Source organism: Doryrhamphus excisus, chromosome 14, assembly GCF_030265055.1.
Source record: "Doryrhamphus excisus isolate RoL2022-K1 chromosome 14, RoL_Dexc_1.0, whole genome shotgun sequence".
In the NCBI taxonomy this organism is placed as follows: Eukaryota; Metazoa; Chordata; class Actinopteri; order Syngnathiformes; family Syngnathidae; genus Doryrhamphus; species Doryrhamphus excisus.
The window spans coordinates 13,231,942-13,244,927 of NC_080479.1; the positions used below are offsets into that span (position 1 = coordinate 13,231,942).

The 12,986-nt window shown below is 38.5% G+C and overlaps 1 protein-coding gene across 3 annotated transcripts in view; it reads right to left on the reverse strand.

The window, feature by feature from the left end:
- vps50 (VPS50 EARP/GARPII complex subunit) overlaps positions 1–12,986 on the reverse strand; it is an 88,370-nt gene that overhangs the window by 55,180 nt on the left and 20,204 nt on the right. For all 3 annotated transcript variants that reach the window (XM_058047747.1, XM_058047748.1, XM_058047749.1), the window contains exons 7-11: positions 11,421–11,538; positions 11,133–11,168; positions 10,607–10,689; positions 3,105–3,147; positions 258–356 (exon numbers count right to left, since the gene is read on the reverse strand). In XM_058047747.1, coding sequence (XP_057903730.1) covers positions 258–356; positions 3,105–3,147; positions 10,607–10,689; positions 11,133–11,168; positions 11,421–11,538 — 379 coding nt within the window. The remainder of the gene's footprint in view (positions 1–257; positions 357–3,104; positions 3,148–10,606; positions 10,690–11,132; positions 11,169–11,420; positions 11,539–12,986) is intronic.

Here is a 12,986-nt window from a genome sequence, read left to right on the forward strand (position 1 = left end):
TAAAAATGTTACACATACTTCCCACCTGTTTATCACCAATTTATTCATCGGCATGCAACTAACGCAAAATTGCCTACCACTGCAGGACCAGTGTAAACCCATTTTTTGTTAAAAACACATCTTAATGAGTGTCAATCTCCCAAATTATTAATTCCAAAGAGCAGGTTTGTTCAAGAAACAATAATTAACATGAGTGAAAGCTCATTCCTTTGTGCTGAAACAATGCGGTGACCTTGAATAGAAGTCAAACAATTCACCTGCGTTTTCCCCAGGAGTGTGTAGGCCAGCTGGACCTTGGTATAGTGAGCAACATCAAAGTGCTTGCAAGTCTTTGACAGGGCAACGTCAAGCTGCTCCTGGAGGCAGAAACAGATGGATGACAAAGGCGGGTGGGAGGAAGACAGAGAGGGATTATCAACGTTAAGACCGGGGGATTTAGATATAGATGTGCAGATGTATGGCTCATACACAAAGCAGAGGTGGCGCTAATTGGATGAAGTAGGTGTGTGTTTCTGACAAAGAGATTTAAAAAAAGATGTGAGAAATGAACACAAAGAGGGTGGTAAAAAAAAAAAAAAAAAAGATGTGACCTTGACACACCGAATCTACCACACCAAGTGCTGACTGAGGCACAATCTTGTATGTACTGTAAATAGCCCATGAAAAATGAAACATATGGTTGGAGCTATATACTTATTGGAAGATCACTTTATGTACTGAGAGTCCCTTAAACCATTCCCCCTGCAACCTGTGTTAACTGGGAACCTTTACATGGTTTGTTACAATTCTATTGTACAATTAGATGTACAATTCTATTGTTTTCTATTGTACAAACTATTCTATTCTATTGTACAAATTCTATTGTAACGAACGTTACTTTGCTATGACTCTTAAAGGGCACCTATTATGCTAATTTTTCGGCAGCTACACACAATAACAAGCACATAAAGCGTTCTAGATCTTCCAGAATCTGCACCTATTCAGATGTATTTTTTTTGGATTTCGTGGTTCCCGCGAAAACGGTCTGTTTTAATGTATTCCACCCACTCTGCTGGGTGCTTTTCAAAGAGTACCGGTTTGTGTCACTTACTGTTTAATAGTTGACGGTCTTCGTGTTGATAATAAATGGCGATTTCGCCCACTGCCGAATGCATATAAAAAAAATGTCCAGTGACTTCCGATCCGGAAGTTTCTCAAGAAAAGCGGTTACCTCAAGATGTCTCTCAATGGAAAGTAATTTTAGCATTTTAATATTAGGTTTTCTACAACATCGGTAACGTGTAATGTGTTTTGCTGGTGTGTAAAAAACATGGTTAAAGCCACTAATTGTAATGGGAAAAGGCTATTAGCAACCCTGCGTCCTCTATGCTATAACACTACACAGACAAGCGCTTTTGTTCAATGACTTACATAAAATGAACAAAGGACACTGATAAAGATACTGATACAGAGTTGTTCATTGTTTTGTGTGTACTATGAGCAAATAAACCACCTACACACACATAAGATGATTCAAGAATTCTCTTGCCGGAATCTGTCTGCAGTGTCCCAACTTTTAAAAGAACCACTATGCATTCAGTAGTGTGTGGATGCTTTGTTCAACACTCAATTAGAATACAGAGAAATATCTTAATTTGTCAAAAATCAAAACTTGTAAATCAGAACGCTCACAAACTAAGGTTCCACTATAGAACCACACATACACAAATTAGGAAAACTACCAACAGCAGTACATGACATTGTTAATGCAGCCAAATGTGCATATTCTCTATAGCGTTTAGATCAGGGGTCTCAAACTCAATTTACTTGGGGGCCACTGGAGCTCGGGTCTGGGTGAGAATGGGCCGCATCAGGTTTTCCAAAAAAAAACAAAAAAAACGCATTTATTAAAAACAAAAAAAAAATTTAAACTTCGCTTTGGTTCCAATTTTCTACAAGAAAAGCTCTGATAAAACATTCCACTGTTCTCAAATATCTTACTTTTATTTTTCTTCACAAAATAAAATGAAAAATAAATAAACAAATCAAGAATAAAGAAAATCAATCAATCAGTAATAAATAAATAAATATAAAAACCGGCAAATAATAAAAACTTAAGAAACCACATATAGTTGGTGGGTAGACAAATTATTTTTTTCAGATTAAAATGAACAAAGCATTATTAGAGCCTGGTAGACATGACAAAACACGACTATAGTCACATTTATACTCTTCTTATTTACAACTTATTGCGCAACTGCAGGGTCTTGAGACACATGCTAACTCGCAAACTAGAGCGCTAGCGACCTAAACGGTAGCCTTCAAGTTATTTCCTTTAAACTTAAATAGCCAAAAACTTACCACTTCCACACGGATAGGGAGGATAACTATTAACAGTTATTTAACCTTTAACATGAACATTAATCAAATGTAATACATTTTTCTGGGTACATGATACCATACAGCATCCATATCAAACTTGTGTGGACCGCACTAACATTAAACTTTCATATCAAGGCGGGAGCCTCAAACTAGTGTCCTGCGGGCCACATTTGGCCCGCGGGCCGCGTGTTTGAGACCCCTTGTTTAGATCCTTGTCGCAACATGTGATTTGCATAATGCCTTTGTGGAAAAACGTCATCTACTAGATGTGTGTATTGTTCTTTGCCAAGATTCATTTGAGTTTAAAATGATTTTCTTTTGTTGACTAACAAAGCTGACAAGTAAATAAGCTAGCACCTCAACTCAAGGTTTTGCATTATTTGTGTTTACTCTCACACACTTGCCTTTTTTGTGGACAGACAGAACCAAAAGTAATTAATCTAGTCAAGCGCCGAGGCGGTGGTGCGGAGAAAAAATATGCTTGGCGGAACGTTTATCACAGCGAAATACTGCAACCCGACTCCAGATGAAACTGATATGATTTGCATCCCTTTGCACTCATAATAATGACTTTTTGAGTGTGTCAATATTTGGCCAGACCCAGAGTGATGAGATGTCTGAAGAAGCTGAAGAAGCTTTTGCAACATTAAAGCGTAGAGCCCGACACTAAACAACATTAAAGGTACTTTTACAGATATTGCCTCTCATAATAATTCTCTTAGACAGAAGCCGAATGTACCTACCTCGATTTGTTCTAGAGTGTCTTGCAGTTTGGAATTCAATTCACTGTGGAGATAAAAAAAAAAAAAAAAAAGATGAATGCATGTATTTATTTTAAGTTAGTGTAGCAGGCAATGTAGCAGTCAAATATAACAATAATTCCTCTCCGGTACTTCATATTTAACAGTTAAGGTTGAACAGGTTGTACCACATTATGACAAAACACAAAACGCCAACACAACCTTGAAGCATATTAAGATGTTATCTCATTCCGGGAAAGGCTTTCAACTCAATGCAGAGAAGTAACAACAGTATCTTATCTTATTTTTACCCATCCCAGGACACCAATTCAATTCCCTTGTGCTACCCCCCTTCCTGCACAGCACCCATCCGTAATCATCCTTTGTTCCCATCATCTCCCTGCACCTGTCCCTGCTCTGCTTGGGGTCTTTTGGGGGTCAGCTCGTTCTTGTGCTGGGCCTTGTGAGACAGCAAGTAGCCCGGGGGAAAGAGTGTCCTTAATAATAAAAATTGCTAATTAAGTATCTCAGCTTGGTCGGGCATAGAGAATGGGAAAACTGAAACTACAGATTGAGTTGCTTGTGAGAATTCCAACTTTTTATAGAGCAGGGATTCTCAAACTAAGGTGCATGGATCTCCAGGGGGTACGCGAGCGATAGGTTGGGCTCCGCGGTTCGATACAGCCTACAAGGAGCGAATGGTGTCGCTTATGCATTGACTTTTCGCAATTCATTAAGTTCAAGATTCATGACTATGTAAAAAGATCTGCTCCGGTGAAAGCGACAAGGATAACTCAGCTCATAAGATTGCTTGTGTTCTGACTGGAAGACCAGAATCAATACTGTATCCCAGGAGGTGATCCTGCACCCTCTACCTCAGCGTCTTCTGCAGATTCCCCTGCACTTTCTCTTCCTCTTCCCAATAAAGTAAATTATGAATCCTTTTATTGCCATTTTATTTAATTCTTGTATAATAGATAGTGTTTTATTACCGTATTTTATGGCATTCATGTGTTCTATGTACTATGTGAGTGACTTAAGTGTTAATTTAGGAACAGAACTCACACATAAGTAGAGGACCGCTAGTAATAATATTAGCATTTTTAAATTTGAACCAAATATGTAGGCTTTTAACTGGTTTAAAAAAAAAAAAGGGCTTCATTTTTAAGATTTGTTACTTGACTTTAAGTCAATTTCTATGACATACGACTGAAGAATTTAGCTTGAAATGTCTAAAACAGGGGTCTCAAACTCAATTTACTTGGGTGCCACTGGAGCTCGGGTCTAGGTGAGACTGGGCCGCATCAGGTTTTCAAAAAAAAAAAAAAAAAAAATGCATTTATTAAAAACAAACAAATTAAAAAAACTTCACTTTGGTTCCAATTTTCAACAAGAAAAGTTCTGATAAAACATTACACTGTTCTCAAATATCTTACTTTTTAGATGAAAAATAAATAAACAAATCAAGAATAAAGAAAATCAATCAGTAATAAATAAATAAATATAATAATAATAATAAAACGGCAAATAATAAAAACTTAAGAAACCACATATAGTTGGTGGGTAGACAAATTATTTTTTTCAGATTAAAATGAACAAAGCATTATTAGAGCCCTGTAGACATGACAAAACACGACTATAGTCACATTTATTCTCTTTTTATTTACAACATATTGCGCAACTGCAGGGTCTTGAGACACATGCTAACTCGCAAACTAGCGAGCTAGCGACCTAAGTTAAGTTATTTCCTTTAGACTTAAATAGCCAAAAACGTACCACTTCCACACGGATAGGGAGGATAACTATTAACAGTTATTTAACCTTTAACATGAACATTAATCAAACATAATAATTTTTTCTGGGTACATGATACCATACAGCATCCATATCAAACTTGCGCGGGCCGCACTAAACTTAAACTTTCATATCAAGGCGGGGGCCTCAAACTAGTGTCCTGCCAGCCACATTTGGCCTGTGGGTCGCGTGTTTGAGTCCCCTGGTCTGAACAATAAATCAGCAGTCAGTCCAACACCAGGCACATCAACACCAATGCAACGCTCTGCCAAAATTCAGACACAGTGGTGAAGGTGAACGGGTTGTTACATTACACAACGACGCCAGAAAGCAAGGCACAAGTACAGACGGGTGTCCTGATCAATAGCAGGACCGAACAAGTGAAGAACTACATCTAAGTGTCCACACAAAGACCCAAGAGAATACTTAACAGCTCTTAGTTCAGGCGGTCCGACTGGGAGTGGACGCCAACTGAATGAACAGTAAATCCTGGCAGAGCCACACGACCGTATGGTAGCATAACGCAAGAGCAGCCCCATAAAACTGAAGAGTACTGGAATAATATAAAAAATATCTTGTTATTTTACATATATTATCTCAGGGGTCTCAAACTCGCGGCCCGCGGGCCAAATGTGGCCCGTGAGACGCTAGTTTGAGGCCCCCACCTTGATACCAAAGTTTAATGTTGAAATGACAGCTTAAAGCTGTGTGCACAACGGACACAATTAACATGACTTTGCCCCGCCCATACTGTTACCCTACCCTGTTACCCCGCCCTGTTTTGCTTTGGATTAGCAATGAAGCTAAAGGCTTATGACGCTGGGTACAAATAAATGCAGGAAATGATTTGGAATAAAACGGAAAAATACACGTCAAGATAAAGCATCTTATCAAACATGTTGTTAAAGTTACGACGCTGCTCCCAGATGGAACTGAGTACGATGCTAACTTGCTAATTGGGTCAAATTATTAAGTTTCATTAATGTTCATGTTAAAGGTTAAATAACTGTTAATACTGTACATTTGAATCTGAAAAAAATAATTTCTCTACCAACTGTATGTGCTTTCTTCCGTTTTTCTTATTTGCTGTTGTATTATTATTTTACTTATTTATTACTGATTGATTGATTTATTGTCTTTATTCTTAATTTGTTTATTTATTTATTTTTATCTTATTTTGTGTATAGAAAAATAAAAATTAAGATATTTGAGAACAGTGGAATGTTTTATCAGATATTTTGGTGTGGAAAACCGGAACCAAAGTACTGAAAAAGTGTAGGGTATAGCAGAAGCAAAAGCATTGAAGATAGTTTTTTTATTGTTTTTTTTTTCCAGTTTTTAATAAATGCGTTTTGTTGTTTTGTTTTTTTTTTAAACCTGACGCGGCCCGGCTTCACCCAGAACCTAGCTCCGGTGGCCCCCAGGTAAATTGAGTTTGAGGCCCCTGTATTATCTACACTACAAAATAACACTATGTCGTACGGTATTTGTGCACGTGAGTTTGGAATCAGATGCAGCTCCTCCTTACATACTGGCCTCCTTGTATGATCACACAGAATGCATAAATAACAAATGAGGAGGAAAACCTAATTAACAATCTGCTCCCTGCAGCGAATTCGTGGATTGAAATGTAGTTACGAGGAAACCCGAGAGGTTATCTTTTTATATATATATATATATATATATATATATATATATATATATGTATATATATATATATATACACCCCATTTTCAATTAGAAGTGGCAATAGGTGTCCACGGTACCACAGTAAACTGCTGAGTGGATATATATATGTTATCCGTGGCTTCAAGGGTCTGGCCCGGAAGCTGAGATTTTGTTTGTTTTTTTGCTGCGGTCATGAAAGCCACTGTAATGCAGCAGGCGGAGAGACAACAAAGTGGATTTGAAAAGTGAACCACAGCATAAAGGAAAGATTGAGAAACAGTCACAACCCGGACATGAACAGCTCAGATGTCTCTTTGTCATACAGACCCAAGTCTGTGGCAAGCTTTAAAAAAAAAAAAAAAAAAAAAAAAAAGAATTATCCCGCAACTGCTGAGATACATCCACCGAAATGAATAATGAATATTGTGGGTGATATTGCACAAAGAAAAAAGTAGAAAACTGGTTGGTGAAACACAAACACACTGCTTTAACAAGTGTACCTTATATGTGAGTAAACAAAATCCTAGAGTGAAAAAACACTCAAAAGAAAATAATATAATAAAAAAAAGGCACAGTGGCTCTGAATAACCGGAATTGGTTCTGTGTTCAGTCACAAAAGCGCTTGTTGTGTCTGGGAAACTGTGACAGAGAGCACCTTAACGACCCCGTCTCAATATATTAGAAATAGGGATGCCCGATAGTGGCTTTTTTTGCTGAAAACCAACTCTTAATTTCCGATACTCTATATCAGCCGATATCGTCATGTGTAACATGGCATATCTCCTGTTGTGGAATGAACACATATGTGTTGTATACAGCATATTTTAAATATCGGTTTTCATGATCTGGAAAAAATCCGATATCGTTATCAACTTCGTAACTCATTATCAATCTTATTTTGAGCTGACACCAATAAACAAAAACATGTTTTTGTCAGTGTCGCTCACAATTTGTATTTGCTTAACGTTTGTGGGCGAGTTTAAGAGCTAATATGCTAATACAGAAAAATAGTCATACAAAAATATGCTTGCTGGTTTTAAATAATGGCCCATAGTTCCGAAATTGATACCCTTTTACATCAAATTTGATGTAATTATCATTGTAGTTGCACATTGAATCGTTTACCACAAATTTCTATCTGTGATTAAATATGATTAATTGTGAGTTAACTGTGGACAAATGTGATTAATCACGATCAAATATTTTAATCAATTGATAGCCCTAGTTTGTGACATTTGGTGGATACGACGCACTCCCATGAATTATTAATAATGTACAAAAACATCAAGAGAACTACATTAAGGATATATCACTTTCATCCTATGTAATATTTTTCCATTCATTACGTATCCCAAGTGTGATACAGTCTTCTGATGGGAAAGTGAAAACTAAAAGTGGAGAAATGTCAACACCCGATCCAAGCTGCTAGAACGCCACCGCTATCAATCAAGGCTAAAGATGCTATCCTTGAACATGTGAAAGGATCTGCCCCATTGAAGTTAATTGACAGTGATGGAACAGTGATGGAACAGTGATGGAACAGTGATGGAACAGTGATAGAACAGTGATAGAACAGTGATGGACAGCCAATCAGAGGGGACATATAGACAACATCTCATACCGACGGATAATTTTCAACATGCTAACCACTAGACCACTATGTGCAGTGTTAGAATATTAAGCATAATCCAAGAAGTTATGGTTGTGTGACAGGAATGACTATAGGTCCAATGTATGTACATGCCATGTATATTATAAACAGAGGTTGATGTTTCCTACTCCCAATTGGAATTGATTACACAATTGGAATCATTTGCTTTGATGTATTCTGTATTCCAAAAGAGAGTTCAGTGTTCATTATTGCTGTGGTGACGTTGCGCTCGAAAGCTGCCCTGCTGCCGCTTGATGTGAGCGCACTTGATGAAAATGCATTGAGACGGGGGTAGGGGGCTGTGTAACAGTGTTCTTCAAATAACAATATTGACTTTTGAAAGGCGAGGGACACAAACTCAGGCCCGGGCGGGCGGGCGGTCGTAAAATCAAACCACCAAGTTGGGCGTTCAGCGGCGCATGGCAAAGTGTTGCTACAAGGTTAAATCAAAGTGCATCCGGCCGGCAACAAGCTGATTAGAGGGGGGGGCCAAAGAACATCAGGGCCGAAGAACTTGAGTAAAATGTGCATGCCACACACCAACGTACTCACGTTGAAATCATCCTACCAAGGATGAATCACTCTCTCCCTTGAATTGGGAGGCGTCACCAGTATCATATTGTATGCAGTATTATATTTTGTATGCAGCCACTTCTTTGTCATACATAGTAATTGCATCCCCATAGGCATTCAAAGCCAATAATGACAAATTAATGTCAATGTGAAGACAGCAGTGGTATCATATAGCAAACAGAGCAGATGCAAGGGGGAGGAGTAAGAAAGGAGCGTTCAGCATGGCAATTTCCAGCCTGTTATGCATCCTTACTAACCATCCGTCATCCTGTCACTTAAGCAGAATTGTTACAATCACAGTCAGTTTTTTTTTTTACAAGCAAATTTGCTTAACTGCTGATTGGTGTCAGTGGCAGTAAAATGCTTCTTGCGTCAGCGTTAGTTTCACTTGAAGGCAGAAACCAGTTCTTACTGTATCTCATTCACTACCAAAGACACTTTTATACTTTTTTTTTCAACCTGAACGTCCAATCCCAAAGACAAAAAGAGGTGATGATGCAATTGCATAACAGAACAGATCATGTTTGGTGCAGCCACAAGGTGGCAGAAGTGCATTTTTATAAGAGATCTTTTCCATGTAAAAAGGAGCTTCATAGCAAAGCAGGAAGTCAAAGCGCATGGAGGCGTGTAGTGTGCACAAGGTTACGTACTAAAGGGATATTTAAAGGTACGCACACGCGTTTGCACACCACAGTTCAATTACAAATGTTCATTCATTCATTCATTCATTTTCGACCGCTTATCCTCATGAGGGTCCGGGGTGGGGGTCGGGGGGGTGCATGAGCCTATCCCAGCTGTCTTCAGGGCGAGAGGCGGGGTACAACCTGGACTGGTCGCCAGCCAATCACAGGGCACATATAGACAAACAACCATTCACACTCACATTCATACCTATGGACAATTTGGAGTCGCCAATTAACCTAGCATGTTTTTGGAATGTGGGAGGAAACCGGAGTACCCGGAGAAAACCCACGCATGCACGGGGAGAACATGCAAACTCCACACAGAGATGGCCGAGTGTGGAATTGAACTCGGGTCATCTAGCTGTGAGGCCTGCGTGCTAACCACTTGTCCGCCATGCAGCCCAAAGATGTCTACATTCATTTATTTTCTACCGCTTATCCTCACAAGGGTTGCGAGGGGGGGTGCCGGAGGAAACCGGAGCTCAATTACAAATGTGAAAAACATACATAAATAGTTAATGGTGTTATATTTGGAAAATTAATTGTTATTAACAACATTTTTTTTTCCAACAAGTTTGGAATGTATCTTTTCACAAAAAGCTGTTTTATTTAGCTGAGACTTACCTATGTTATACTGCTGATTACTAAAAAACGAAAAAAGGTAGAAACAAACTTTTTGTTTCTGATGAAAGGTGAGAGTCTAATCTTTCTTTTGGTCTATACTATGTCTATATAGCCCAAAAACACAATGTTCTGGATGCCTTGAAAAATCAGTCAAACTTGTCAAAAATGGCCAGTACCGGGATTTAATGAGAAATGTGTGAAATTTAATGTGAAATCACTGAAATAAAAGCATGACTAAAGGTTATGTATTTAGTGGTTAAAAACAGAACTGCGTGTATTTTGACACCTCAGGTTCAAACACAGGTGACGCACGGATTAACAAGGCATTATTTAAGAAGAGCGTGCCAGGATATATGATCCTTCACAATAAAGAGACATGCAATTGAAAAGCTGGATCATGACAAGGAAGTCAAAACCCCCTTTTTTTTTGTAATCATGTATTACAATCATGGGAAGATTACAGTCTAGCTAAGGCCCAACAACCAACGTCTGAATACCAATAAATACCATACCTGATGCAGCTATAGTGTTTGAATGTGCTTGCAGCCTTCTGGCATTCCAGGCAGAGCTGGATAGCACCCGGATAATCTTCCTCCTGGAACAACAGAGTGATACAACAACTCTATATGCATATACGGATCATGCTCTGCTTCAAAATGCCATATTTGTTGGAATCCACATGCCCCATCATTGAACAGGCAGCACTCATGCAGCCCCAGACCATGACACAATTATTATTGTATTGAGAAAGTATCGTAAAAGCGTTGATTTGTGAGATACTGTAATACGCTATCATGTTTCACCTTGTGTCAGTCACGCTTTTCATAAAGTACGTTCTGTAAAATGCTTAGATACTCTTCAGATCAAAAGGCATTAATATTGATTCTATGCGCTACAGCGGATCATCATAAAAGTGAGGCATTTGAAGGAAGGTCAAGGGTTTGTGTGGGTTCAGCTTTCCATGGGTGATGTGTAATAATATTTGACCTTTAAAAGTAAGTCATCAACATAATGTGTGTCGAGGGTGCTTTACAATACCTCCAGCATCTCGCTGAGTCGCACATCTGTTCTTTGCTGTGAAGGGAAGATTGACATGAGCAACACGAGATAGAACACCATGTAAAATCACATCTCAACACTTATTATGAGGTTTATTATAAAGGATGATTTCATCATAGTCCACTATGTACCTGTCTGTATGTTATTATCTGAACATCAAATTGAATTAGAACTAACTGGAACGTTTAGTGCTGCTTAATATTCGTTGTACTTTTCAACATAACGACTGTAGACATGGTGCATTATTATATCACTGAACATATTTACCAGGGTCTTAATGGTCCGGAGAGACTTGAGCAGGCCTGTTAGTAGTTGACGTCTTCTCTGGTTGGCTAATAAGCCCAAGCTTGCTTCTGTGAATCCTTCCTTTGCTACACCCAGTTGCCTAAGCAGAGAAAATAACAAAGGCAAATGACAGTGGTGCGATGATTACTTTCGTTTCGATGATCATTTTTGGCCCTTTGTATTCAGTTGTGGACTCTTACAGAGCAGCTACGCACAGTATGCTTTCGAGATCTTCCAGAATCTGCACCTATTCCAACTGTATTTCAATTTATTCCACCCACAGCCCGCCTCCAGGGACACCCACTCCACTGTGATTGGTAACACTCAGCTCAGGCACACCCATATATCAAAGTCTGGCTCACTGTGATGTCACAGGTAGCCGGTGTCAAACTCTCTGAAACTGAGCATTCAGAGCAATCCCAAACTTCTTTCACAACTCACTTCCAAATGCGCAAAACTCATTATGTGAAACTCGTTTAACCTTAGAATACAACATTCTAACAACATTTTTAGGTCATAAAAGTGGAAAAAGCATAGTAGGTTTTTAATGTCATTAATCCTTGGGTTATGTCTAACTTCCGTTCTGTTCCGACACTGTGAACCCATTATACAATTGTACAATATTAATTAATAGAATAGAATAGTATTCATAACCACGAAACAGCGAACATCGGAATGCCAAAAAGAGGACCACCTGTACAGACTTCAAGAATGATAAATTAAGCGTCAAATTACGCATAAATACATATAAAGTTATGAAATGTAAATGTAACACAATGGAGGCTTCAAGTAATTCTAAAACCACAGACCACATACAAAAGATGACTTCAAAAGACTACAATCAAAACAGCAGAGCAGATAAGAAAAAAAAATCCCCGATCTCAGGAGGTCAAAAAAGTACCAGCTCTGTATTTTTGGATAGGAAAAGCTGTGCGGTAAATCTGTTGTGGAATCAAAGAAATAGGTTGGACACATTTGCATATCAGACAGAATTTTGGCCCTGAACTATATCTTCCATCTCGTTTATCTCAAAGCCAAAGATCTTTGATTACAAAGCTCATTCTAAGGCTTCATGAGTTAATTGCACAGTGAGTCCAATTTCCTTTTGTTCTGAGAATAACGGTATAATTAGTATTTATTTTTGTGTTTTACAAGCTTTGGTTTATTGACCATATGAAGATGAAAAAGTGTTTCAACAAATTGATGTGATTAAAAAATACATGTATCAACTATGCAGAGAAGCGCTGTGTATCATTGTCCATCACCACCACCATAAAATATATTCAATACACATTCATAGATGTTGTGAATGATATGTAGCATAGTCAACCCTGTTAGTAATGTTACTGTGGTGTTCAGTGAGACACACAAACACCAGACTTGATCGCCGGAGCAAACAGCATGCCACTCAATGTCACTTCCTGTCCACCCGACACTCAGCTTCCCAGGTAACACATTTATAGCAACACATATGAGCATGAGTCTTATTTATGCCTTAAATGCCTTATTACAGGGGTCTCAAACACGCAACCCGCGGGCCAAATGTGG